This window comes from Odocoileus virginianus, chromosome 2 (assembly GCF_023699985.2).
Source record: "Odocoileus virginianus isolate 20LAN1187 ecotype Illinois chromosome 2, Ovbor_1.2, whole genome shotgun sequence".
In the NCBI taxonomy this organism is placed as follows: Eukaryota; Metazoa; Chordata; class Mammalia; order Artiodactyla; family Cervidae; genus Odocoileus; species Odocoileus virginianus.
Window position 1 is genome coordinate 28,508,265 of NC_069675.1, and position 26,799 is coordinate 28,535,063.

At 35.9% G+C, this 26,799-nt stretch overlaps 1 protein-coding gene across 1 annotated transcript in view; it reads left to right on the forward strand.

The window, feature by feature from the left end:
* Nucleotides 1–24,285, forward strand: part of MSH2 (mutS homolog 2) — a 76,638-nt gene extending 52,353 nt beyond the window's left edge. Inside the window, exons 9-16 of the mRNA XM_070477967.1 lie at nucleotides 8,965–9,088; nucleotides 10,755–10,905; nucleotides 13,430–13,527; nucleotides 17,048–17,293; nucleotides 18,566–18,770; nucleotides 20,021–20,268; nucleotides 21,871–22,046; nucleotides 23,835–24,285. Of these exons, the coding sequence (XP_070334068.1) occupies nucleotides 8,965–9,088; nucleotides 10,755–10,905; nucleotides 13,430–13,527; nucleotides 17,048–17,293; nucleotides 18,566–18,770; nucleotides 20,021–20,268; nucleotides 21,871–22,046; nucleotides 23,835–24,005 (1,419 nt within the window). The 3' untranslated portion in view covers nucleotides 24,006–24,285. The remainder of the gene's footprint in view (nucleotides 1–8,964; nucleotides 9,089–10,754; nucleotides 10,906–13,429; nucleotides 13,528–17,047; nucleotides 17,294–18,565; nucleotides 18,771–20,020; nucleotides 20,269–21,870; nucleotides 22,047–23,834) is intronic.
* Nucleotides 24,286–26,799: the final 2,514 nt, after the last annotated feature.

Here is a 26,799-nt window from a genome sequence, read left to right on the forward strand (position 1 = left end):
TAACAAAAAAAAAAATTACTGGAGGGAATTGTTTAACTTCAGATGAATGATTTTTCACCATAAGAGAGGGAAAATAATCTAAAACATAGGTTAAATAAACTTAAATTAGAAAAATATGAAAAGATTAAAGTTTCTTTGACAAACATGTTTCAGTTTTGGAGTATTAATTACCTGCCCTGAAAGTTGAGCAATTAACCACTCACTCATATGTGCTTCTACAGAACTCCCTTCATACAAAAATAGTTCTGTTTTTGCACTGGCCAGGTCTAGAATATGCATATGTCTGTAGCCTTAATTCCAATTTCCAGGCTGTTTAACGTTCCTTTTTATTTGTAAATGAATTCGGTGCTCATCATGTTCTTTTACCATGGCTTCTTCATTCCTGGGTTTTAAATGCTTAATTCGACTTTTATTTGGCCAGATTTGTTTTTCAGGTATTTTGTTTTGTTTTGTTTTTTAAAAGGTTGATGAATATTATTATAGGCCTTGAATTACTCCATGCTTGATAAACATATCTGTCTTATAGCTTTATTCTCAAACAGATCTTTCTTATTAATACTTTCTTAAAACTTCCAGGGTGCATCACTGTATCTTCTGACATTCAGTACTAATGAAATGTCTGTTACTACTTTGATTTACAACTGCCCCCTCCTCCCCACCCACCTGTCCATGCCCACATTTCAGGTGATCTGCTCTTCCTGCCTAGATGTCTGAAAAATTCCTCATTCCTGTTCTTTTTTCTTCACCCCTTAACTTCCCTGATTTCACCATCCCCGCTGCCTCAACCCCTGTTTCCTTTCTTTTCTCTTCCAACCCCTGTCCTTCCTTCCCCCTCTTTCTGTCCACATCCTTTCTCCTGTTAAATTTTTCCATCCACTTTCCTTCTTGTTGAGGTGTTCAAAAATCTTAACATTTAATTAGGAAATACTTGTCATAATAGTAGTATGCTCATGACAAAGTCCTGTTTCATACATCCCTCCACAGAATTACCTGCTATCCTGGAACTGGTGTTTATTGTTATAATTTTCATGTATTTCATTACTATAATAGGTACTATTGGTTATTTCTAAACTTTATAAATAATATTGTCTTGCCAATATTTTGACTGAAATTGCATTTAATGATTAACTTAGGAGAGAATCAACATCATTACAACGTTGAGTCTTTCTATCCATGAATATTATATTTTTCCCTTTTTTTTTCTTTCCAATGATTACATTTTTGGAGGGTAATTCACATAAAAATTTTAAAGGCATATTATTCATTGGTATTTAGTACATTTTCATTGTTGTACAGTCACTACCACTTAGTTCTAGAATATTTCCACTACTACCAAAAGAAAACCCATACCCATTAGCAGCTACTCTCTCTCTCAGTTTCCTCAGTTGCTGGCAACCAGTAACCTACTTTTCATCTCTACTGTCTTGCCAGTTCTAGACATTTATACATTGAATCATACGATATGTAGCCTTTTGTGATTGGCTTCTTTTGTGATCAATAACAGACCAATGGATGGGTATACCGTGTTTCATTTATCTAGTCACTTGTGGATGGACATGTGGGTTGTTCTACTTTTTGGCTAGTGTGACTAGTACGCCTTTGAATAGTCATGTACGACTATTTGTTCTGTTCTTTTAGATATATAGCTAGGAGTGAAATTGCTGAGTCATGTGGTAATTTTATGTTTAGCTTTTTGAGGAATCAGTGCCACTGTTCTCCCTGGTCGCTTTACCACTTAAAATTCCCACCGGCAATATATGAGGATTCCAGTTTCTGCACATTCTAATACTTGTGGGTTTTTTGCTTTTTCTTCATTGTTGTAATAGCCATCCTAGTTAGTATGAAGTTATATTTCATCATGGTTTTGATTTGCATTTCCCTAGTATCTGAAGGTAAACATCTTTTCAGATATTTGTTGACCATTTTGTATCTTTGGAGAAATGTCTATTCAGATTTTTTGCTCATTTTTAAATTGGGTTATTTGTCTTTCTGTTGTTGAATTATGGATGGAACATGTTCGCTCAGTTGTGTCCAACTCTTTGCGACCCTGTGGGCTATAGCCTGCCAGGCTCCTCCGTCCATGGGATTTTCCAGGGAAGAATACTGGAGTGGGTTGCCATTTCCTTCTCGGGATATTCCCCACCCAGGGCTTGAACTCGGGTCTCCTGCACTGCAGGCAGACTCTTTACCATCTGAGCCACCAGGGAAGCTCCTTGAGTTATGAATTGTATTTATATTATGAATATTAAACCCTTTTTCTAGGAGATATATGTTTCTGAGTTTTTCAATTGCCAAAAGTTGTTCATAGTGATTGCTTATTGTTTTTAAAAGCACTGCTGTATTTGCAGGTAGAGTTCCTGTTTATTTTTAATATAATTTGTGCCTCTGATATTCCATCCTTTGCATAGCCTGTTTATTTTAGAGGATCAACTTTTGACTTTTAAATCCTCCTTGTACCTTTGGGTTGTTTTGTTTTTCATTAATTTCCAGTCTTACATATATATTTCATCTACTTTTGATGTCTTTCAGCCTCTATTTTTCCAGCGTTTTTTAGTAAGCAATTAAGATTATACTTTTCTATGTGTTGTTTTAGCTGAATGCATTCCATATGTTTTGAGAGGTATAATTTCTTACTCAGTTTTGAGTCCTTTATTTCCATCATCACTTGTTCTTTGATTTGTCATTTGTTTAGAAATAGTTTTAAAGTTCATAAGCTTGGTATGTGTCAATTTCATAAAATTCCCCATGTATTCGTGGATTATAAGTGCTCCCTAATTTTGGTTGCAGAGTTTTCTATATGTCCATTAAATAAAACTTTAGTTGTTTTGTTCACATTGTCTGGATACTGGCTAACTTTTAATCTGCTGAGTTACTGAGAGAAATGTGAAGAAATTTTGCTTCTTATGTTTTCAAGGCACAGAGCTGTTATTTTTTTCTGCAGTGAATTGAATCTTTAGGGACACTTTGATAATAGTAATCCTCTTATTATGTAATGTTTTTTGCCTTAGATATATCTTGTCTGATAATAAAGCAATGCCAGTCCTTATTTTTTGTTTTTTGCATACTATATCTTTTTCAATCCTTTGTGAGTTCTTTTGGTTTAGGTAAAACTTATAGATGCATTTTATTTATTTCAGTTTAATTTGATAATCTCTTTTTTTTTAAGGAGCAGTTTGGATTTATTTCTACCAAGTTATTTTGTGATTCCTATTCTTCCTGGTTCACCTTACCCACTCTTTCTTTCTTTTATATTGATTGGATTTTAAAAATTCCCATTTGTTTCCTCTCATGCTCCTCCTCCATTCTATCAAACATGCACTGGTTTGAAGTTATTCACAAACTTTTTTTTTTTAGTGTGTATACATAGCTCATCAAAGTGAAAAACCTGTCAGCATCTTCTTACATCTCCCCTCAAATATCAGGATCTTAGAATACCTTAGATTACATTTCTTCATTATTGGCTGATACTTTATTTCTATTTTTATGCCCCTTAGATTTCCACTCTTTATAGTCAGTGTTAGGTTTAGATTTACCTGTATGCTTATCATTTTTGTTGCTGTTCATTCCTTCTTCCTTGATATTCTTTAGGCGTTCCTTTATTGGCTGGGGGGCTGTTAGTCAGATTTTGTTTGTTGGAACCCAGTTTTGGACACAGTGTAGTAAAAGGAGCCAGTATCTGGAAACAAGATGGGTAAACAGCAGAATAGTGCAAGAGCAAGGGTGAAGTACAGGGTGAGGTTGCTCTTGAGGCATATTTTAGCTGAGTGTGCAGTCTCACACGACAGCTGCTTTTCTTCAGCTCCTGTGAAATCGTGTTGCACTGTCCGTTGGCTTTTTGCACCACTGTGGTGTTTGCCCATCTTGTTTCCAGACGTTGGCTCCTTTTACTACTCTGTGTCCAGAAGTGGGTTTCTTTCTTTTTTCCTGTTTGGATTTGCTGCATTTTCTTAATCCGAAAATTCTTGTCTTTTATCAGTTCTGAAAAGTTATTAGTCATTATCTCCTCGAATACTGTATTTCTTCATTCTCTTTTTCTAATGCTATGACTAGAAATGTGTTGGCCTCTTATATTCTTTTTCTGCATGTGTCTGTGCTGCTTGCTTTGTGATTACTTCAGACAGTCTAATTTGTCAACTCTGATGTGTAGTTTAACAGTCCATTTAAAAAAAATAATCATGTTTTTCATTTATAAAAGTTGTTTGGTTCGCTTCTAAGTCTGTCTACTCTTTTTTTAAGTAATATCTTGTTCTTTGCTCACATGTTCTATTCTCATTCTTTAAATGTTTTAAATATATTTAATATTCCATCTTTAAAATTTCTTGGGTTTAAATCTGCTCCTTATCTTCTTTCTGCTGTCGTTTGTTGTTATTGTTTTGAGTCTCTTACTCATGGTGTCTTGTTTCCTTGTCTGTTATCTATGTCTCGATAATACTCATTTATCTGGGTTCCTCCTGTGCAAGTTATACAGGCAAATCATATACCCCTCAGATAAAATTTGCTTTTGTTTTATACCCTACAAATGTAATTAGCCCAGGAACACTTTTAAGTTAATTTCTCAGTCTGGAGCTTTCTACATTTGTTTGGGCAAAGATTAGGCTGCTGGCAAAGACTTAGCTGCTAAAAAAGAAACCTCAAATAAATAACAATGGCTTTAATAGGATAGGGGTTTAATTTTCTATCATGACTGTGTGGGCATTGCAACACAGGGTTGGCAGGGCAGGCTCACTATCTCTGTAGCCTGTCTTCTCCTTTACTTCTCCTTCAAGATCCAGGATTGCTTACTTCCTTATCTTTATTCCAGCCGATGGCAGAGGAAAAAGAGGGAAGAGGAGGTCACATTCTGGAAATGGTACACATCATTTCTGCTCGGTCTTTTGGTCAGAATTTAATTATGCGCTCACACCAGCTGCAAGGGAAGCTGGAAAATGTAGTGTTTGTTCCTAGTAGTTAACATGTCTTATGAAAAGTTGTCAGTTCTATCACTGTAGAAGGAGGGGATCATAGAAATGGCCACAACCAGCACAGCAGCCTTTCGAATTGCTAAGATAAGTAGCAGACATTTGAAATCGCAATCCACATGAAGGCATCTATTTGCTTATTTAAATTAGTTTGAATTGGAGCATAGTTGATTTGCAGTGTTGTGTTAGTTTCTGCTCTGCCGCAAAGTGAATTAGTTCTACATATACATATATCTGGGCTTCCCTTGTGGCTCAGCTGGTAAAGAAACCGCCTGGAATGCAGGAGACCCTGGTTCGATTCCTAGGTCAGGAGATATCCCTGGAGAAAGGGATAGGCTACCCACTCCAGTATTCTTGGGCTTTCCTTGTGGCTTAGCTGGTAAAGGATCCTCCTGCAATGCAGGAGACCCAGTTCGATTCCTGGGTTGGGAAGATCCCCTGGAGAAGGGAAAGGCTACCCACTCCAGTATTCTGGCCTGGAGAATTCCATGGACTATACAGTCCATGGGGTCGCAGAGAGTCAGACCCCACTGAGCAACTTTCACTTCATACAAGTATCCACTCTTTGTCAGATTCTTTTCCCATGTAGGTCATCACAGAGCATTGGGTAGAGTTCCCTGTGCTGTATACAGTAGGTTCTTACTATTAGTAGTTACCTACTGCCTGGCAAATCCATGACGGAGGAGCCTGGTAGGCTACAGTCCATGGGGTCGCAAAGAGTCAGACATGACTGAGCGACTTCACTTCACCTACTCTGCATGTAGTAAAGGCAGGCTTTTGGTCTCACATTGTCAGAGAAGAGATTCTGTCCCCACTTTCCCTTTCTCGGGGCCCAAGCTGCTGGAGGCAGGTTTCTCCAATGGTTACCATTTCTCATGAGGTAAGTTTTTAAAATGGCCCTGTGTCCTGCTTTATGCTGGGGACTGGCTCCACTTTGTAGGAGCTCAGGTATCTAGTTTTTTCCTAACTATAAACGTATTTGGAAAAAATGCTTGTAATATTTTATCTAGTATTTCTAGGATAGTGGAGTTTTTGCTTTTGTTTTTGAAGATTTCTAATATTTTCCTTATTTTTTTTTTCTCCTCTCTAATTACTTTAATCTCTGTCTTGTGAATTGTCTCTGATTATATCAAGTCTTTTCCTCTGTGGCAGTACAGGTAATTCGTTTCAATAGTATCTCTTTGCTGTTGTATTATATTTATTTGTTAAGTCCCTAAATCATGCCCAACTCTTTACAACTCCATGGACTGCAGCACGCCAGGCTACCCTGTCCATCACTATCTCCCAGAGTTTGTTCAGACTCAGGTCCATTGGGTCAGTGGTGCCATCCAGCTATCTAATTCTCTCTTGCCCCCTTCTCCTCTTGCTCTCAATCTTTCCCAGTATCAGGGTCTTTCCACTGAGTCAGCTCCTCGAATCAGGAACTGGTCAAAGTACTGGAACTTCAGCTTCAGCATCAGTCCTTCCAATGAATATTCAGGGTTCATTTCCTTTAGGACTGACTGGTTTGATCTTGCTTTCCAAGGGACTCTCAAGAATCTTCTCCAGCACCACAATTCAAAAGCATCAATTCTTTGGCACTCAGCCTTCTTTATAGTCCAACTCTCACTTCCATACATGACTACTGGAGAAACCATAGCTTTGACTCTATGGACCTTTGTCAGCAAAGCGTTGTCTCTGCTTTTTAGTATGCTGTCTAGGTTTGTCATAGCTTTTCTTCCAAGGAGCAAACGTCTTTTAATATCATGGCTGCCATCACCATCTATAGTGATTTTGGAGCCCAAGAAAATAAAATCTGCCACTGTTTCCACTTCCCCCCCACTTCTGCTTGCCATGAAGTGATGGGACCAGATGCTGTGATCTTCATTTTATGAATGTTGAGTTTTAAGCCAGTTTTTTTATTTGTATATTTATTTGTGTATTATTTGTATTTATTTTTACTTTAGTGATACTGCTAGGATCTGATTTTCCTTTCTTTTTTTTTAAAATCTTTTTTCTTGGTTTTATTATACCATTTTGGAGTTCTAAGCCTGGGTTTATTTTGTTCTGTTAATATTTCCTGTTGTGCAGTCTAGGGTAATAGCTGTGTGTGTTTCTGTACTCAGTGGCTGATGATATGAAAACAACTCATAGAAGTCATTGTGTCATGTTTGTTGGAATACTTCAGTCCTAAGTTGGAACACTTAGTTCAGTGGTATATTTTCTTATCTGTTGTTTGGGAGGAGTACAACATTACCAAAGGGCACTCCATCTGGGGTGTGGCCTAAGACTGTTTAGTAAGTTAGAGCTCAGTCATTACTTTCCCTCGCTTCATTTGGGTCTTCTCTCCAGATTGGGATTATTAAGTGAGCTTTCTCAGGGTTTTGTTGACTCACCAGTGGATTTCTGAAAGGTGGGAATGAGGATAGGAATTTAGCCTGGCTCATCATCACTTCTCTTAAGTTTTGTTGGAAGAAGGCAGTTCTGTAACACTGTCAATCCACCATTGTAGCATTAATTTTTCCCTTGGAGTTATCATAAGTCTTGGTCCTTGTTTCTGTATCATCTCCATTGTCTATTTAAATATCTGTATAATATTCTATTGATGTACCATTGTGCAAATATTGTGAGTTCTATTATTTCCAGGCCTTATAACAGATAAATTTGTAGAGATCTTATTCATCCATGTGTTGTTTGCTTCTGTTGCATTATTTCCTTAGATTGAATTTCCAGGAGTAGAATTGTTATGTCAGAGTATAACAGATATCTCTGAGTCTTGTCGCATATTGCTTTTTTTGTTTTTTTAAGGTTATAGCAATTTAGATTCTCACCAGAAACGAATGAGTATACTAATTTCACTGTAGCCTCATTAGTATTTGGAAGTAGGTTTCTTTTTCTTTAGAAAAAAAAAAAAAAGCTGTAGAATAATATCTTAAGGGTGCTTAAATATTCATGCCTTTTATTTTTATGGAGCTTTAGCATTTTTCTATGACTTTAGTTTACTACTTATTTTCTCATCTGTGAGTTGTATATTTTATACTTGCCCAGTTAATGACTTGATGTTTTTCTCATACATGCAAACGAGTGCCTTTTTATAAAAGAAAATGTCAACCTTTACATTTTTATGTTTTGCAAAGCTGTTTTTACAAATCTTTTGCCTTTAAAAAAGTTAGTTTTGTTTGAAATTTAAAATTTTAGTATATAATAAAATCTTTTGTTGGTTTAAATTGAGAAAGTTATTTGATAAATGTTTTATTCTCTTTGCTAGTTTTCTGTTTTCTGATTAAATGGATAGTAATTAAGAATTTATATCAATCTCACATACTGATTTTTTAACAATTTCCTCATTTTAGAAAATTGACTCATTTTTATATGAAATTAGGTCTTTTTAATAGTTCTTATTATATGTGTGGATAGACTTCATTCTTTTTTAAAAAAAATAGTCTTTCATAATTTTGTCTGTTCAAGTTTTAGTCATTTTGTTTTGTTTCAAAAAAGGATTTCAAGAGCTAACTTTCCAAAATTCCTAAGATAGATCCTTGGTTTGGGCAAAAATCATTCTGTTACAGTCTTTAAACATTGTTTAGGGAAAAATATAAATAAAAATAATGTATACTGTTAGTGGTAAAAGCATCATTAGCACTAGGCTGTTTCATATGAATAATTCTTTGTGTATCTAGAGGTCTCAGCTCCTAATAAATAGAACTCTTTACATCTGTTAATCAATAAAAACTCCTTTACAGTTGTGACTGAATAATGCATAGTGAATCATTTTGTTAGTGGTAAAAGCATCATTAACACTAGGCTGTTTCATATGAATAATTGTGTATCTAGAGGTCTCAGCTCCTAATAAATAGAACTCTTTACATCTGTTAATCAATAAAAACTCCTTTACAGTTGTGACTAAATAACGTATAGTGAATCATTTAACTCAAAACATTAGTGAATTTTAAATAAGCAAAGAATTTCATCACTTCCATCTTTATCCATCACTGATAGAATTTGGCTATCTTTGTTCTGTTTATAGGTGGAAAACCATGAGTTCCTTGTAAAACCTTCATTTGATCCTAACTTGAGTGAATTAAGAGAAATAATGGATGACTTAGAAAAGAAGATGCAGTCAACATTAGTAAGTGCAGCCAGAGATCTAGGTAAGAATGGGTCCTTGAAAGTTTGAATAATTCTTTTGTCTACATAGTATCCACACTGGAGCTAGAAGACACAGTTGATCATGCCACTTCCTTATTTAAAGTGCAAGCCCCGTTTTCTACTGACTAAAATTACAGTCACATAATGTTTACATACAGGATTCTTTACATCTGGGGCCTGGCCTCCCCTTCAGATTCATCTCTTAACCAATGTCTCTAATCCCAGGGTGACCCCATATTCCTGCCAAATGAATCACCCCATCCATATTGCCCTTGCAACATCTTTTAAGTAAGGCCTGTTTTAAATGACACTCCCTCTGTAAGCCTTATTCTATTAGGAATAGTTCACTGATTTGGCTTTGGGGTTCCCAAGCACTTCATTAATATCAACTTTAAAAATTAATTGTTTTAAGTTCCCTAGCTTATTCCCTAATTAGTCTCACACTGTTTTGTTCTGTCTTGCTCTGAATGTATAAACCTCTTTGTAATGAGCATCTTTGACTTTTATGTTAAATGAGTAAATCTTAGCATATTAGAAGACCCCTCAGAGCAGTATCACTGCAGTATATGCCCATGTGTGCTCAGTCATGTCTGACTCTTTGCGACCCCATGGACTATAGTCCACCAGGCTCCTCAGTCCATGGGATTTTCCAGGCAGAAATAATGGAGGGGGTTGCCATTTCTTTCTCCAGAGAATCTTCCTGACCCAGGGATCAAACCTGCATCTCTTGAGTCTCCTGCATTGGCAGGCAGATTCTTGACCACTGCGCCAGCTGGGAAGCCCCCTGTATGTGCCCATACCAGCATATATAAAATTTTTAAAAAACAGTTTCCATGGAGAGTTCATATATGAACTTGATCCTAGATTTAATCTTTGACTTGGACGATATTGAAATTTACCGTCCTCATTGTATAGATCTGTCCTGGTCTCTTTATGTCTCCTCCCTGTCTTTAGTTGTTGGCTGTTTCTAGTACTCCATAGTCATGCTTCAGCAAATAAGTTTATTTAAGTTTTAAGATACTATCTCTCTCTTCTGGTTTGGGGTCTAAAGATCACATTGATGAATGAATGAGGAGAGGACATGTGTAAAAATTAAAAAATCTTAGGTGCATAGTCTAGCTGATTGATCATTGCCTTTTTTGTGATGCTCCCTATACTTAGTAGGTGGCCTAGTGTTTTTCTAGAGCTTCGTTGTCAATCTCAGAGTCTCACATTTTTCTTTGGAAAGTGTATTTGTTTTCTTTAATTATACTCTACATTAGTTCCAGGGAAAGGCTTTGGTTAACTAAAGAACCTTCAGCAGAACTCCTCAAGGGTAACCACCATACCTTACCTACCCACGTGCCCACAGCATCTGAAACACTGAGCTACCCACCGCTGGTGCCCTGCATCCTTGGATGGGTTTACCCAGAACGGGCTCCACATCACAGGCTAACATTAAAAGGGGGGTTTAAATATTTTACAGATATCCTTAATTCATGTAGTTTTTTGAGTGAAATAGGATTTGCATCTTTCCCAGTCAGATAGCATTAATAATTTCCAGTATGCTGTCATGTAAATGATAAAAGTATATTTTTCACTATTTAGATTTAAGTATTTTAAACATTTATATTTAAAATGGCTGTACATATCTATGACATACTCTTTCTTTTTTTCCTGATCATGAAGGCTTAGATCCTGGCAAACAGATTAAACTGGATTCCAGCACACAGTTTGGCTATTATTTCCGAGTAACGTGCAAGGAAGAAAAAGTCCTTCGTAATAATAAAAATTTCAGTACTGTAGATATCCAGAAGAATGGTGTTAAATTTACAAACAGGTTTGTAAGCCTATGTTAAATGAAATCTTTACTAGTTCCATAAACTATTCTTTGATGAAATGTGAATGTTGCATGATAAGGAAGTTTTATTTTATTTATTGATACAAGGCATAAAATATGAGATTATTCTTTCATGTATCTCTCTTATCCTTTTATCAATGTGAAATAGATTATATTACATTTTTTGTGTGTTTCCATATCTGTTAGAGTTAGTTCCCTTCGTATCTCTGTTAGTTATTTTCACATGTTTATTTTTTCTAAGAAAACTTTGTCATTCTGGTATTATCAATTGATGTGTCATTTAGTTTAGGGAGATGCTACCAACTTTAATGAGGCCATTCATTAGACTATAAGTTTTGTTTTGTTTTTTTAAATCATGTTAATGTTGGAAAAAATCTTAGTAGTTTTTTATGCGTTTTCTCTTGCTGATGTTAGGAAGCTCCTGAGGCAAATTACTTACAAGTGAAAAATAATTATTTAAAAATAAAGTAACTGGGAAAGCAAGGTCATTATCCTTTCTCTTCTGTATTATTTTAGAATTTATGGCCAGCCTCACTCCCGCCCTTCTTGGGTATTCTTACTATTTCCAGTTAGCTTTTGTATATATGCCCCTCTTTTACCCATTTATTTAGTGTTTTGGGGTGTCTCTTATATGCAGACATTATTCTAGGTGTTCAAACAACCTAGTAATGAAAAGCAGTGTGTCTGTTTAGTTTGTTTCTCATAACAACTCTCTGAAATAAATAGGATAGGTTATAGTTCTCACCTTTAGATGGAGAAACTGAAACTCCAGTTCCCCAGGACCAGACAACTAGCAACCGTAGATACTCAGACCTAGATCTTCTGTTGCTAGATTTATTAGTTGCTATTTGTTGATCACACTGTATCCCTGATTCAAGAAATGTATATATGTTATAACTGACCAGTGAGTGATTTGAAGAAATTCTGTCTTACCCAAACCAAAATATAAATACCAGAAGTTGAACTGAATGGCAGCGGTGGTTCCAGAAGCTGTGAGAAGTTCATTTGTTTATCTGTTCATTGATTTGTGTCTGCAGATTGAATGCTGCCATGGGTCTGACTTTGTGATCATACAGTTGTCCTTCTTAGAAACCTCTGATGTCTGTCATCAGGAAAAATCTAAAATCTGTACTTTAGCCTATGCAGTCTGATCCCTGCCCACCCCTTTTCTCTCCGGCAGCTCTTCCCTTCACACAGCATTCACTCTTACAGTGTCTGCGCTTCTCCCTTTTTAACTTTAATTCTTCCCACTTGCCTGTCTCACAGGGGTCTTACAGTGCTTCTGTACTGTTCTTGAGCTATATATGTGTGTTTTGCCGTTGGCTGATTCATCATGCTCACAGTTACTGCCTTGATTGACTCGTTTCCTCCTCCTTATAAGAACTTCGCCTTTTTCTTGAATCTGCTGTGAGCCCCTCACCTTGTTTTTTTGTTTTTAACTTAATTTCCTTCCTTCCTTTCACTTAATACCAGTGAATATTTTTTCTCTATTCTCATTTTTCTTCATTTTTTGTTTCAACCTGAAATTTTTATTTCCTCTTTAAACCACTCAGTAAGATTGTTTTCAAGACATTTTCCTAGTTTGACAACTTTCAATATGAAAAGACAGTTTCCTACAGTAATGAGAGAAACTGTGTGGAGTGTGTGTGTGTTGTTTTTTAATTGGGCTATAGTTGATTTGCAATATTATATTAGTTTCAGCAGTACAGGTGACTCAATATTTTTATAGTTCTGTACTCCATTACAAGTTATTATGAGGTAATAACTCTAATTCCCTGTGTTGAACAATATATCCTTGTTCCTTATCTATTAAAATAGTAATTTCTATTTCTTAATCCTACACCCCTAATTTGTCCCTCCCCTCTTCCCTCTCACCACTGTAATCAATTTATTTTCTCTATCTGTGAATCTGTTTCTGTTTTGCTGTATACATTCGTTTTATATTTTAGGTTCCACATGTAAGTGATATTATACAGTATTTGTCTTTCTCTGACTTATTTCTCTAAGCCTAATATTCTTGAGATCCATTCACATTTCTGCAGGTGGTTCATTATTTTTAATGGCTGAGTGATACACACACATACCACATCTTTATCCATTCATATGTTGATGAGCAGTTGATTTACTTCCATATCTTGGGTGTTGTAAATAGTGTAGCTTGTGTGTGTATTTTAAGGGGAAGATGGCCTCTATCCTAATAGGGATGGAGAATTACTCTATTTAAATATTTGAGAAAAGATTACAGATCAGAATTTTACTCAAGGGAATAATTTTTATAGCAAGAATTGTGCCAGTGGGCCATTCCAAATGACATAAATGTTAACACACTGAATTCCGGTCACATCCACCCCTAATGAGTTGCCCATTTTCTACTGATGTTTCCATTTTAATTATTGTTTTGATGCTTTATAGGATAATATTCTGGATATATTTCAGAGGTAGTGCACAGTACCTCCAGTGGATGTTTTAATATTTCTAATAATACCATTATCTTGATTTGCAGTAAACTGACTTCTCTCAATGAAGAGTATACCAAAAATAAAACTGAATATGAGGAAGCCCAGAATGCCATTGTTAAAGAAATTGTCAATATTTCTTCAGGTAAATTTAATAGAACCGATACATTAGATGTTCAGAAAATGACCTGGATTTTGGTAACAGAAATAATATTGGGCTGTTTGAAGAGTGGGTTTTTGTTGTTGCTATTTTTTAAGGCTGCTGCACACTGTGACTATTGTGTTAAGCTTCCTCTGAAGGAATGCATGCTGTGTTGCATTAGGATCATTAACTGGAAGTTGCTCTCGTACTTAGAAAGATGAACTAGTGCAGGCTAAGGAATGGGAATATTCTGTAATATTCTGTAAAACAAAGACAGGCAAAAAAAGCACAAAACTCGTAGTTATAACAAGGAAAAGAAGCACTAGGGACTGTAAGGCACTAATACCTTAGATCTAGGGGCTCATGTTGTAGGTTATAGAAATATATATCACTGAAAAGCAAATAGAAATTACATAGACTGCAAGCTTTTTTGAGTTCTGTGTGCCATTTCATAGATTTTCAGAGTCTGTTCTTGAGGACACCTGTTAGAAATGATTGTCTTTTTTTTTTTTTCCCGGCCATGTTTTGTGGCTTGCGGCATCTTAATTCCCTGAACAGGGATTGAACCAAGGCCACAACAGTTAGAAGTGCTGAATCCCATCCACTGGACTGCCAGGGAGCTCCCAAGATGATTGTCATATAATTGAAAGGACAGCCTGACTTGGCTCTATGATATTGCCCTTAGCATGGAATGAATGTATATAGCAGAGGGTAGGTAGCGATGTGTTAAGCTGGAAGCCTTTGCCTGTCATCGTGTGTGTGTATTGAGCATAACCTTTATTGTGCCTTAAAAAAACACATCGAAGAATTACCTTAGCCAACTGATCGAGGTTGGCATCACCAATGACAAATGACTTTATATGTATGTGCTTCCTGATGTGATGTCGAAGAAAAGATATGATATCACTTGTGCACAGGCATACCCCGTTGTATTCACAGGTATTGTCTTATTTTGTCTTGTCTTACAAATTGAAGGTGTGTGGCAACTCTTCCTTGTCAGATGATGGTTAGCATTCTTTAGCAATGTATAGTGTAAATATAACTTCTATATGCACTGTGAAACCAAAGCATTTGTGTGACTCGCTTTATTGTAACAATCCTTTTATTGCAGTGGTCTGGAACTGAACCTGCAATATCTCCAAGATAGGCCTGTAGTGTTCCTGACCAAAAAAAAAATTTAATCTGAATAGCAACAAGAAGAAAAATGTTGGATAAATTTAGATCGTGGGACAAACTTTTTCAGGCCTGCACTCTTTAAAAATGTCGGTGTCAGGACTTCCCCAGTGGTTAAGGCTCCATGCTTCCAGTGCCAGGAGGCAAAGGTTCTATCCCTGATCAGGGAACTAAAATCTCATGTGCCATGTAGCTTGGCCAAAACATAACAAACAAAAAGCATGTCAGTTTCATGGAAGCAAAGAAGGAATTGGCAGATTGTGTTCCAGATTAAAGGAGACTCAAAGTGACAGGACAGTCAAAGACATGAAGATGATCCTTGATTGAATCTGGGACTAGGGGTTGGACCTGGGGACTAGCTATAAGGACACCATTGGGACAAGTTGGCAAAGTTTAATATAAGATAATAAGGTATTGGTGTCATACTTGTTGGGTATGTATTATGATTAAGTAGGAGGATGTCCTCCTACTTGTTCTCAGGATATGGGTACTGAGTTGTTTAGGAGTAATAGGTCATTTAAAAAGTATAAGCATGTATAATTTTGTAAATTGTTTTACTATTATAAATTTTTACAGTGAATCAGAAAGAAGCATAGTACTTTTAAAGGGTTTTATTATGCCTTATATTTGTGTTGAGATGAATGAGATCTGTAAAGGTTACATTTTTGTTTGGTGTTAATCAGATCATGTAGCATGGTTATGTTCTTGTAGTTGAATTATGTTCCTTCCTAGATGACACTTGTAAGGACCCTAAAAATACACTGCATAAATTCAAACTGGAAGTCTTCCCCCAAAATAATATTAACTAATATTTGTTAAGCACGTAGTAGGTTAAAGCTGTTAGATTTTAACATTTGAAAAGAAGGTTTTGTATTTGGAGTCACCTTGAATTGAAATGAAATTTCTTCTTGGTCTAATATATTCATTGTAAACTATCTTTATTAAAAATATAATAGGGACTTCCCTGGTGGTCCAGTGGCTGGAACTCTGTGCTCCCAATGCGGGGGGCCTGGGTTTGATCCCTGGTCAGGGAACTAGATTCCACATGCTGCAACTAAGAGTTCACATGCCACAACCAAGACTTGGCACAGCCAAATAAATAAATAAAAATAAATTTATAAAAATAAATAAATATAATAGATCATTTTTCTAATTTTCTATCTTACTCTTAAACCAGAAAAGGTGATGCTGTAAGAACCAGTTGATGTGAGATACCAGATGCTGACTCTTGATTGAGAGGCTTGTTTTCTTTTATTATAAACCTATTCATGTTAGTATGTTAGAAATTTTGTGAGAATTATATAAGTACTCCACTAATATTTAAGTAATTCTCAAAAGTTCCTATTGCTGTATGGTAGGGTAAATGAGAACTCTCCCCTTCCCCCCTGTTTTATATGTTAGATAAAACAGGAATAAATTTTAAAGTGAAACATTAAGAATTATTTGTATTTGGCCATTTATACATGAATTTTTATTTTCTCACTTTTATGGGGGATAAGGGAATCAAAGATGAATCAGATTTCCTGCCATTTGATTAAGCTCATAATGTTGTATTTTTCTAAAATGAGATGGTGTTCTCTTGAATGTCTCTTAAGGCTCTGGACACATTGATATCCATGTGATAGTTCCACATGACCCAGGTGCCTGTTATACCAACACCTCCAACCTATTAAAATTTTAGAATCTGTTCTAAAAATTTGGACCGTTTTTATTGGCTAATCATGCTTTGCCTAGCATGTGTGAGGGACTGTTTAATGTATGTAATAACTTTTAGTTTTACTGCTATAGCAGAGTGGAATCTTGTTGAAAGTGTTTTAGGTAACAATTATTGATCTAAGTTTATGCTAAAATTTAATTGCAAGGCAGGAAAAAACCTCAAGTAACAATCTTGACAGTCACATTGTATCTTATTACCTGGTGTTTGCAGGTTTCTTAGGCAATTGTGAAATCCCATCCTGGTTTCAGACTCTTAAAATTTAGAAGTGTGCCTCACCCTGCTTTTCTTACTTGCAATATATCATGAAAGTGCTTCCATGAAAACTTTTTCTTATTTTTTTTAAACCTCTGCCTCATTTCTTTATATAAGCAGCCATGTGCTTTTATATTTTAATGGATTTTGGTAAGGGATATTTGAAATCTGTTGATAGTAGGGAGAAAAACGTGACAAGACGTTTTAACCTCTTGCTGAATTTTAAGCGTTCCTTTCATGTTTAGTTATAGGAAAAACCTCTGTTAATTTTTTAGAAGCATATATATTAGGAAATGGACTTTGAATTCACAAGTGGAGTCAGGTTGAACTTATTCTTAAACCTGCTTATCTGTATTTTTTCTTATTCCATCTTCCACATAGGCTATGTAGAACCGATGCAGACTCTCAACGATGTGTTAGCTCAGCTGGATGCTGTTGTCAGCTTTGCTCATGTGTCCAATGCAGCACCTGTTCCATATGTACGGCCAGTCATTTTGGAAAAAGGTCGAGGGAGAATTACACTGAAAGCATCCAGACATGCTTGTGTTGAAGTTCAAGATGAAGTCGCATTTATTCCTAATGATGTTCACTTTGAAAAAGATAAACAGATGTTCCACATCATTACTGGTAAAAAACCTTGTTTATGGGCTTTTGGGGAATAGTGTTTTCCCCTTGTTTATGTTGGAACAGATGTTTATTTTAGGTTGATGTAGAAAATCCTAGTCTTTGATGGTAGAAAAACAATGTTTTTTCTTACTAGTTAGTAATATATTAATAATATGTGAGTGAGTGAATATATGAATGAACAAGAATGAAACTGCTGTTCCAGGGGTTCAGTGCATTTAAAAATAAACATTTCTTCATCCTCAAAGTGCACCTTTGGGCCAGACCTTTCAGTAGTGAGGTCATTGAAGGTCAAGCAGAATTAGCTGCTGAAATGACTTCAGCTTAGGATAGCAGTTCTTTTAAAGACACAATACTATATTCATGTGAAACTAAAAAAAAGTGGACTTCTATGTAGACCAATGCAGCATGTCTCGGACTAAATTTTGAGAGATCTTAACCAGATTCTAGAAAACAAGTGTTAGGGTGTGGGGGTGGTAGGAGTCTTTGGGTAAATATGTTTGGGAAACAGTCAATGATTATATTTTATTCCCCTAATTGGATTTTTGAGTTGTTCATATAACTTAACCCATCATCTCCAGCCTTTTTGGCACCAGGGACCAGTTTCATGGAAGACGATTTTTCTACGGACCAGGGTGGGGGAAGAGATGGTTTGGGGTGATTCAAGACCAATACATTTATGGTGCACTTTATTTCTGTTGTTACACCAGCTCCACCTCAGATCACCAGGCATTAGTTTCCGGAGGTTGGGGACCTATGGTCTAACCCATTAACTGGTAAATTTCACATTTTCCAAAAGTGGGTCCTGTCCTTGGGTTTTAGTGTGGAATTTACTCGATTTGAAGGATTTGATCACACTGATTCATTTTCTAATAGATCCATTATTAATGAATTAATAGTGTTTAGTTAATTAATCAATTAGGCCAGTACTGCTTTCCTGAATGTCATAAAGTTATCCTGCAGGCAGCTTTGTGAGCTGTGGGGCAGTGTCTATATGGTCTTCCTAGACCATAGCCAGATTATAGATAAGATATATTTTTCATGGGTCCTTTCGAAGAAGGGCACAGCATAGGTTTGTCTGAACAGAAAATGGCATTGTTTCAGGGACTAGTGTAAGGTGGGGACTTTGTTCATGCCTTTGGGCAGCCTGTGGTCTGCTTTTCGTGTGTTATATCACAAGAGAGTCATCAATGTGCAACCTAGGACTAATAGTCAATTATTATTAGCAAAAATAAGTTAATAATCTTGCTTGTTGTGATGTAATTTGTTTTATAGGTCCCAATATGGGAGGGAAATCAACATATATTCGCCAGACTGGGGTGGTAGTTCTCATGGCCCAGATTGGGTGTTTCGTGCCGTGTGAGTGGGCAGAAGTGTCCATTGTAGACTGCATCTTGGCCCGCGTAGGGGCTGGCGACAGTCAGTTGAAAGGAGTCTCCACGTTTATGGCTGAAATGTTAGAAACTGCTTCTATCCTCAGGTGAGTACAATTCCCAGGCTCTTGAAAGTAGATATGGATGTCTCTGTCCTTTGAAACATCTACCGTCTTTTATTTAGTTTAATAGTTTTCCTGTGAGCTTTATGCACTTTATATTGTCTTTTTTTTTTTTAACTATTTATTTTTCTGTGTTGGGTCTTAGTTGCCCTGCACTGTGAGGAATCTTCCCAGATGAGGAATCAAACCTGCATCCCCTGTATGCAAAGTGGATTCCTTACCGCTGGGCAACTGGGGAAGTCCCACTTTATATTATCTTAAAAGGGAGATAGTTGTGGAAAGCTTCTTTTATTATTTTTTACTTTTTGGCTGTACCATGTGGCATGCAGGATCTTTGTTCCCCAGCCCAGGATTGAACCTATGCCTCCTGAAGTGGAAGCACAGTCTTAACCACTGGACCGCCCAGGAAGGCCTGTCTTTGATTTTTAAAGTTGTCTTCTTTAGGTTTCTAGTAGTTGTTCACCTTATAAGTCTCCCCACTGCTATGCTTTTGCTTACATTGTTCACACTGCCTGGACAGGTCCTTCCTCGCTGTTTACCAAGTCCTTTTCTAATCTTTACATGCCCTTAACAGAAATTCTACTTCTTTGATGACTTTCTTTGTCTCATGTGCCTAAGGTCACAAGTGTTTCTTCAGACTCTTTGATATGCCTGTAATTTATTAGCTTTTTATTTTAGAGGTTATGAAATCTCTTGTCTTTATTTTATTTTTAGGAGCTTCTTTGAAGACAGGGAGGCTATGCCGTCTGTTTCTTGGAGTCTTCTGAAATACTCTGCATATAGTAGATCCTTAATAAATTATGTATTGATTATTCTTTGTGGGGAATTACAAAAGCAGTACAGACATTCAGTATAGTAATTGGTTAAAGAGAAAGTAATTTGGTTAAAGAGAAAAGAAAATGCTAATACATGGTGTTGGCAGGGCTGTAGCAGGCACACAGATTTATGTGACCATCAGCCGTGTATGTGAGTATCACCACACCCTTGTTCCATATTCTTTGGGCGTTATTTTTTTAAATCTTGACTGATTTGATTGTTAAAAAGTGCTTTATCTGGAAATTCTTAGATTAGAACTAGTGGGATTGGTAATTTAAAAAACACTTATTCACTATTTGTTTCCTTTTATAATTTGTTAATGTTAGTGGCACACTTTTTTCATTGTATTGCCTTAATTTTTTTTCTTGCATTACCACATGCTATGTCATAGGAAATTTTCATGTAATTATATGTTTCAGGTCTGCAACCAAAGATTCCTTAATAATCATAGATGAATTGGGAAGAGGAACCTCTACCTATGATGGATTTGGATTAGCGTGGGCTATATCAGAGTACATTGCAACAAAGATCGGTGCTTTTTGCATGTTTGCAACCCATTTTCATGAACTTACAGCCTTGGCCAATCAGATACCAACTGTTAATAATCTACATGTCACAGCACTAACTACTGAAGAGACTTTAACTATGCTTTATCAGGTGAAGAAAGGTGAGCACATTCCACTGGTGTACTGTAAATTCAGTGTTCCTACCCTTGGAATCATTAGTAATTGCTTTATTCTACAGTAGGATGAATTATCAATGTTTTTTACAGAACACGTTTACCTCTTTACAGTGTAGGGACAAGGACATGGGTACATTATTTACATTTCTATATCTCATAATAGAACCATTCATTCTAAAGCAGTCACCAAAAGCATGATCTACATTCTTGAACATCATCAGGGATTTTGTACTACTTCTCAGGTCACCATGTTTTCTTGTCATAATAGCTGTGGTAGTGGTTTAATCACTAAGTTGTGTCCAACTTTTGCAACCCCATGGCCTGTAGCCCACCAGGCTCCTCTCTCCAAGGGGTTTCCCAGGCAAGAATGCTGGAGTGGGTTGACATTTCCTACTCCTTTCTATATAAGCGGCTTAAAGTTGGGGTTTCCAGAGGTCTTGAAATTGTTGGTAGTTTCGACTTATTTGTTGGTATTTCAACCTTTCAGAAAAGTGTCGTTAGTGGGTCTGGCAGCTAATCAGATGACTGACCTTGATGAGATGAACGTACTATAAAAGTTTTTATTGCTTTAACATTTCATTAGATATCAGAATAGCTTTTTCAGATGGCTTTTTGATTTTCCATGAATGTGTTTTTTCTGTTTTCTGTTGGTTGCACATAAATGAGGTACTATTTTTAATTCTTTGTTGCTTATGTTTGTAAGAATCCTTTTGAGTTACTATTTGCATCATTATTGTTGATAGAGAATATAGATATTCTTGGTTAGACCTGGCATATAGCATGAAGTTGAGGTTTGGGTTTTAAAAAGTCTTTTTGTGTGATGAAGAAATGGGTTCAAAATATTGAAAAAGATCAGGTGAAGATAGGAACAGGTTTGTCCTTCACTGTGGATGTTTATCAAACTCTTGCTTCTATTTTATTTTTGTTTCTTTAAGTTGTGTAAACTATCCAGCTCCAGAATGCTTGGGATGTCTACTAGGCCAAAAGAAAATTTACAGTTGAGGCAAAAATGGGAGTTCCATGATAACCCTGTGAGCATCATTGATATTAAACATTTGGAAGGAATCTCTTAAGTCAGTTATTTTCTGCCCACAGGGGTGAAGATAACATGCCTAGTCTGTAAACTTACTAGTCTACTTTTCGGTAAAAAATTTCATTGTCATATGAAGTATATTTTGGATTAAATGTTGCTCCTAATTAGAGACACTTTATATTTATCTCTCTTTTTTTTTTATAGTACTTTAGTTCCTCCCTTTTGAAATAAGAAAACCTCAGAGATATTGTGTTGATTAATTTTTCTTCAGTTTCAGTTATTTGTCTAGACCTTTGAGGATTATCTATCAAGCCTTTTCTCTGTTTTTGTAATTTTTCCTACTCCCATTTGTCAAGGATAAAATATAGTGCTGTATGCCAAGTCATAATCACTTTTCATTGGAGGCTTAAATAAAATTCCTTTAAGTAACGCCAAAACATTTGGCTAATACATTTGAAATAATGCAAGTTTAAGTTTCCTGGTTGACAGAGTGAGAAAAATAAATTCCATTTACATAAATTGCCCTCTCTTCCTACTCCCCAAATTTCTTGTAGGTGTCTGTGATCAAAGTTTTGGGATTCATGTTGCTGAGCTTGCTAATTTCCCCAGGCATGTGATAGAGTGTGCTAAACAGAAAGCCCTGGAGTTGGAGGAGTTTCAGAATATTGGGAAACCACAGGAATGTGATGGACTGGAACCAGCAGCAAAGAGGTGCTATCTGGAAAGAGAGGTTTGTCAGATTGTTCTTGTAGTTATTTTTTCCCCTGTATGATTCTATTTAATTACTGATCATTCATTATTGGTTTCTACTTGCATTTCTTTGCATGTCAAAGAATCCACCTGTATCATTTTGGTTTCACCACTACACATATCAGCACAGTCAAAAATATCATTTCTAGTTCCAGATTTCAAAAGTAGGAGGATAGGAATATTAGTGTAGGTTTAAAATAAGTAATTCAGAGGAGTTACAGAAGTCCACACACATCTTTGATTACCTATAAACAAATAGATCATATTTACTCAAATGCTTACTAGTTAAGATAATAAATAAACACAGTTCCTGCCCTCCAGTTGTTTAGAAACTAGTTGGGGATGTAGTAATAGTGAACATGTCATAGAGAATGCGACAGGTATTTACTCAGGAAAGCTCTCTGTGGGCAGGCTTTTCAGTTCTTGTGGGAGAAGTGGATCTTAGGTTGGACCTTCTGAATGGTGGGTGAAATTGAGATGTTCCCACAGAAAGGTATAAGCGTTTATTTGCCCAGTGTATTTTTTAAAAATTAAAGGATTATTTTTAATGGTTTTCTATAATAACAAAAATAAAAGAATCTTTATTTCTGGCAGCATGTACTGTGATAATGCGTTGTGACAACTTCTTGTCACATTGTTAGCTTTTACCCAGTGAAATTTTTGTTCTTATTTGGATGGATGTTACAATAACAGATGATGCATATGGTGTGTGTATGTGTATGGTTTTTGAACTTAAAAGGTAAGGTTTATATCTGTTGTGTCTGTACAAGCAGGAGAACTGTGTTATAACTTGTTAATAGTTTTACCTAGGGAAGATTGCCATCCTGGATGGGAAATGGTCTTAGTATCAGCCCCACAGCTATCCACGATCCAGGATTAGGTAGACTCCTTTATGTAATTGGTTCCAGTTAGAACAGAAATCATAGACTTTTGATAACGTTACTTACAATGAATTTTTAAAAAACTCTTAAGCTAATGGAGACATATAACACAATATTACTCGATCTAGATTTTACTTGATTGGGGGGAAAGGCACTTTTTATTTAACAGAGATATAGTTCTTTATCTTTTCATTTGGATTATCTACCTTTCACCTTTAAGGTATATATGGCCAACTGGCTCCCTGGTAAGAAGCAGACTTTAGTTCCGTTTCATACGTAGTGATAAACATTATACCTTTTGCCAGGCACTATTCTTAGCACTGTGCATATACTAACTCTAATTCTCATAGCAGCCCTGTGTTCATAATATTATTGTCCCTATTTTATGGATGAGGAGTATGTGTTAAGGAATTTGCCCGTGGTTCACAGAGCAAGTAATAATCATGTTCTTTAGAATGGCAATAACTAGACAGTAAAATAAACAAAGAAACATCCCGTGTGTGTGTGTGTATGATTACTAAATTTTCAGTGACTGTTTATGCCTCACAGTATTTGTAAACCTTGAGTTCTTTTTTCCCCAGAAGGCTAAGTTATGTATCAATTACAAAACCTGAGGGATTTGGAAACTACTAAAATATTCAGTCCCTTTGTCATTAGCAGCTGAAAATATAGTTATAAATATCCTTTTAATGACTTGCCATGAAGAAATACAGTCAACTGAGGGCTTTGCTATAAATTCTAAATGGTGTGCATTTTCAAGAATGTTGTTTAAATATTGGGTGGTATGTTTAGACTGAAATTGTAATGAAACAAGTCATGACTATTTAATGTGACTTTTAGAAAAGTCATTTTTAAAAGACTAATGAAATGTTCACATGTTTTTTCAGCAAGGTGAAAAAATTATTCAAGAGTTTCTATCCAAGGTAAAGCAAGTGCCCTTTACTGAAATGTCAGAAGAAAGCATCACAAGAAAGTTAAAACAGCTAAAAGCTGAGGTGATCGCAAAGAATAATAGTTTTGTAAATGAAATCATTTCCCGAATAAAGGTAACTGCGTGAGTAAATTCCACGAATGGAATGAAGATAATATTGATAAGCTATTGTTTGTAATGCTTTTGTATTGTTTTATATTAACCCCTTTTCCATGCTGTTGGCAATTGATGCCCATGGGGTATCAAATTAGTAAAATATTTAGTATACTTTGCTCTCCCTGAGTATATTTTCAAAAATCTTTATTTTGAAAAATGAAAGCTGTAACTGAGGAATACGTAAATGGACATAGGCAATAGTAGGCAATATGTTGAATATTATAAATAAAATCATGTATTAGTTTATAGAATTTGATATGTGTTGTATTTCTTTGTAATAAGACTTTTACACATTTTTCCATATTCCTGAATGGTAAGAAACAAGTAGGCTAGAGACTTGTAAAAAAGCAAGGGATCTTAAGGCTGGAAGGAACTCATGAAACTCATTTCCAGTGTTTCCGCAGTGTCCATCTGTTGGCAGGAGCCAGATTGGCTGCTTGCACCTCAGCTAAGGAACTTATGAATCCAGAGTCCTGGTGTGATCCTCCATCCCATCTGGCATTCTCCCACCTCCGGTCTGTGATGAGACTTAGAAACCTGGATTTTAACAAAATCTTTCGGATTGAACCCCGATTTAAGGGAGAGGTTAATAAGAGTTTAATTGCTGGTCCTGCTGAACACCGGAAGGACAGCCTTTTTAATAAATGGTGATAGGATGATAGGGTATTCATATAGGAACAAAATGAAATCATACCTCTATTCCATATCCTATATAAAAATTAACTTCAGTGAATTTTCTACCTAAATGTATATAGAAACACAACCAAGTTTTTTATGTTGTAGTTCTATGGGAAATGATATGGGGAAATATTTTTATGACTATTTGGGAAATATGAAATTGCTTTGGAAAGGATTTCTTAAGTCAAATATGTTCCATTAAGTTTGACATGACACACTTAGCTATATTGAAATTGGGAAATGATTTTCATTAAAAGATGTCACAAAGTGAAAAGACTACAGGTGACCATTGAACAACGTGGGGGTTAGGGACAGTGACTCCGCCCCCTCCCCCCGCCCCCGTGCAGTTAAAAATCCACAGAAGACTTTACAGTCCCTCCATATCCACAGTTGTGCCTCCACAGATTCAGCCAGCTGTGTATCATATGGTGTTGCAGTACGTATTGAAAAAAATCCAAGTATAAACAGACCCACACAGTTCAAATCAGTGTTGTTCAAGGGTCAGCTATAGATCCATAATGGAGGACATATTAGTACCACATAAAATATCAAAGGATTTGTATTCAGAATATATAAAGAACTATAAAAATAACTAAACAGACATGACTCAATACTGCCCATTAACAAAAAGGCAACCCAGTTAAAAGGCAAAGGTCTGAATAGATAATTTTCCAAGGAAGATATGCAGATGGACAATAAGCACATGAAAAGATGCAAAATGTTATCAGGGAAATACACACTAAAACCACAGTGAGCTACCACTAGGATAGCTACAATCAAGCCAGATAAACAGTGTTGAGGATATGGGAGATTGAAACTCTCCTGCACTGCTATGAAAGTGTAAAATGGTGTAGTCACTTTTGGAAAACAGTTTTTCCTCTAACAGTTAAACAATAGTTACCAGATGACCCAGTATTTCCATTTCTAGGTATATATCTAAGAACAACATGTTTGCACAAAAAACTTGTACACAAATGCTTATAGCAGAGTTATTTATAATAGCTAAAAAGTAGTAGAAAGTACGCAAATGTCCATCAAGGGATTAATGAATGGATATACAAAATGTAGGATATCCATATAATAGACTATTAATTGACTATGAAAGGAATGAAGGACTGATGCATGCTAAAGCTAGGATAAGCCTTGGAAACATTAGTGAAGAAGCTAGTCTCAAGAGCCTACATAATAAGTGATTCAGTTCATGTGAAAGTCCGGAATAGGGAAAGCTATAGAAAGAAAAGTATTAATACAGATTAGCATAGAGCTAGGGGGCTGGGAATGGATGGCTAGGGAGGTGACAGCTTAAAGATTTGGGGTTTCTTTTTGCGATGAAAATGTTCTAAATGGTAATGGTTGCATATATCTGTGAATATGTCTAAAAAGCATTGAATCATATACTTTAAATGGGTGCATTGTATGATGTCAATTATATCTCAATAAAACCTTTTTAAGTTTAAAATTTTGTATTGAAGTATAGTTGGTTTACAATGTTGTGTTCGTTCCTAGTGTACAGTATAGTAATTCATTATACATACATATGGGTTCTGTTTCATATTCTTTTCCATTATGACTTGTTATAGGGTATTTAATTTACTTCCCTGTTACATACAGTAGGATCTTATTTGTCAATTTTACATATAGTAGCTTGTAATTTTCACTTCCTTATCCCCTTTCTCCTTTGATAACCATGTTTGTTTTCTATGTCTGTGAGTCTGTTTCTGTTTTATAAATAAGTTTATTTGTATTGTATCTTAGATTTTACATATAAATGATACCATGGTATTTATCTTTGACTTCATTTAGTATGATAATCTCTAGGTCCATCCATGTTTCTGCAAATGGTATTATTTCATTCTTTTTATGGCTGAGTAATATTCCATTGTATATATATGTACATATTTTCTTTATTCATTCATCTGTTGGTGGATGCATGTTGCTTCCATGTCTTGGTTATTGTAAATAGTGCTTCGGTGAACATTTGGGTGCGTGTAAGTTTTCGAATTATAGTTTTCTCTGGATATATGCCCAGGAGCGGGATTGCTGGATCATGTGGCAAATCTATTTTTAGTTTTTTAAGGAACATCCAT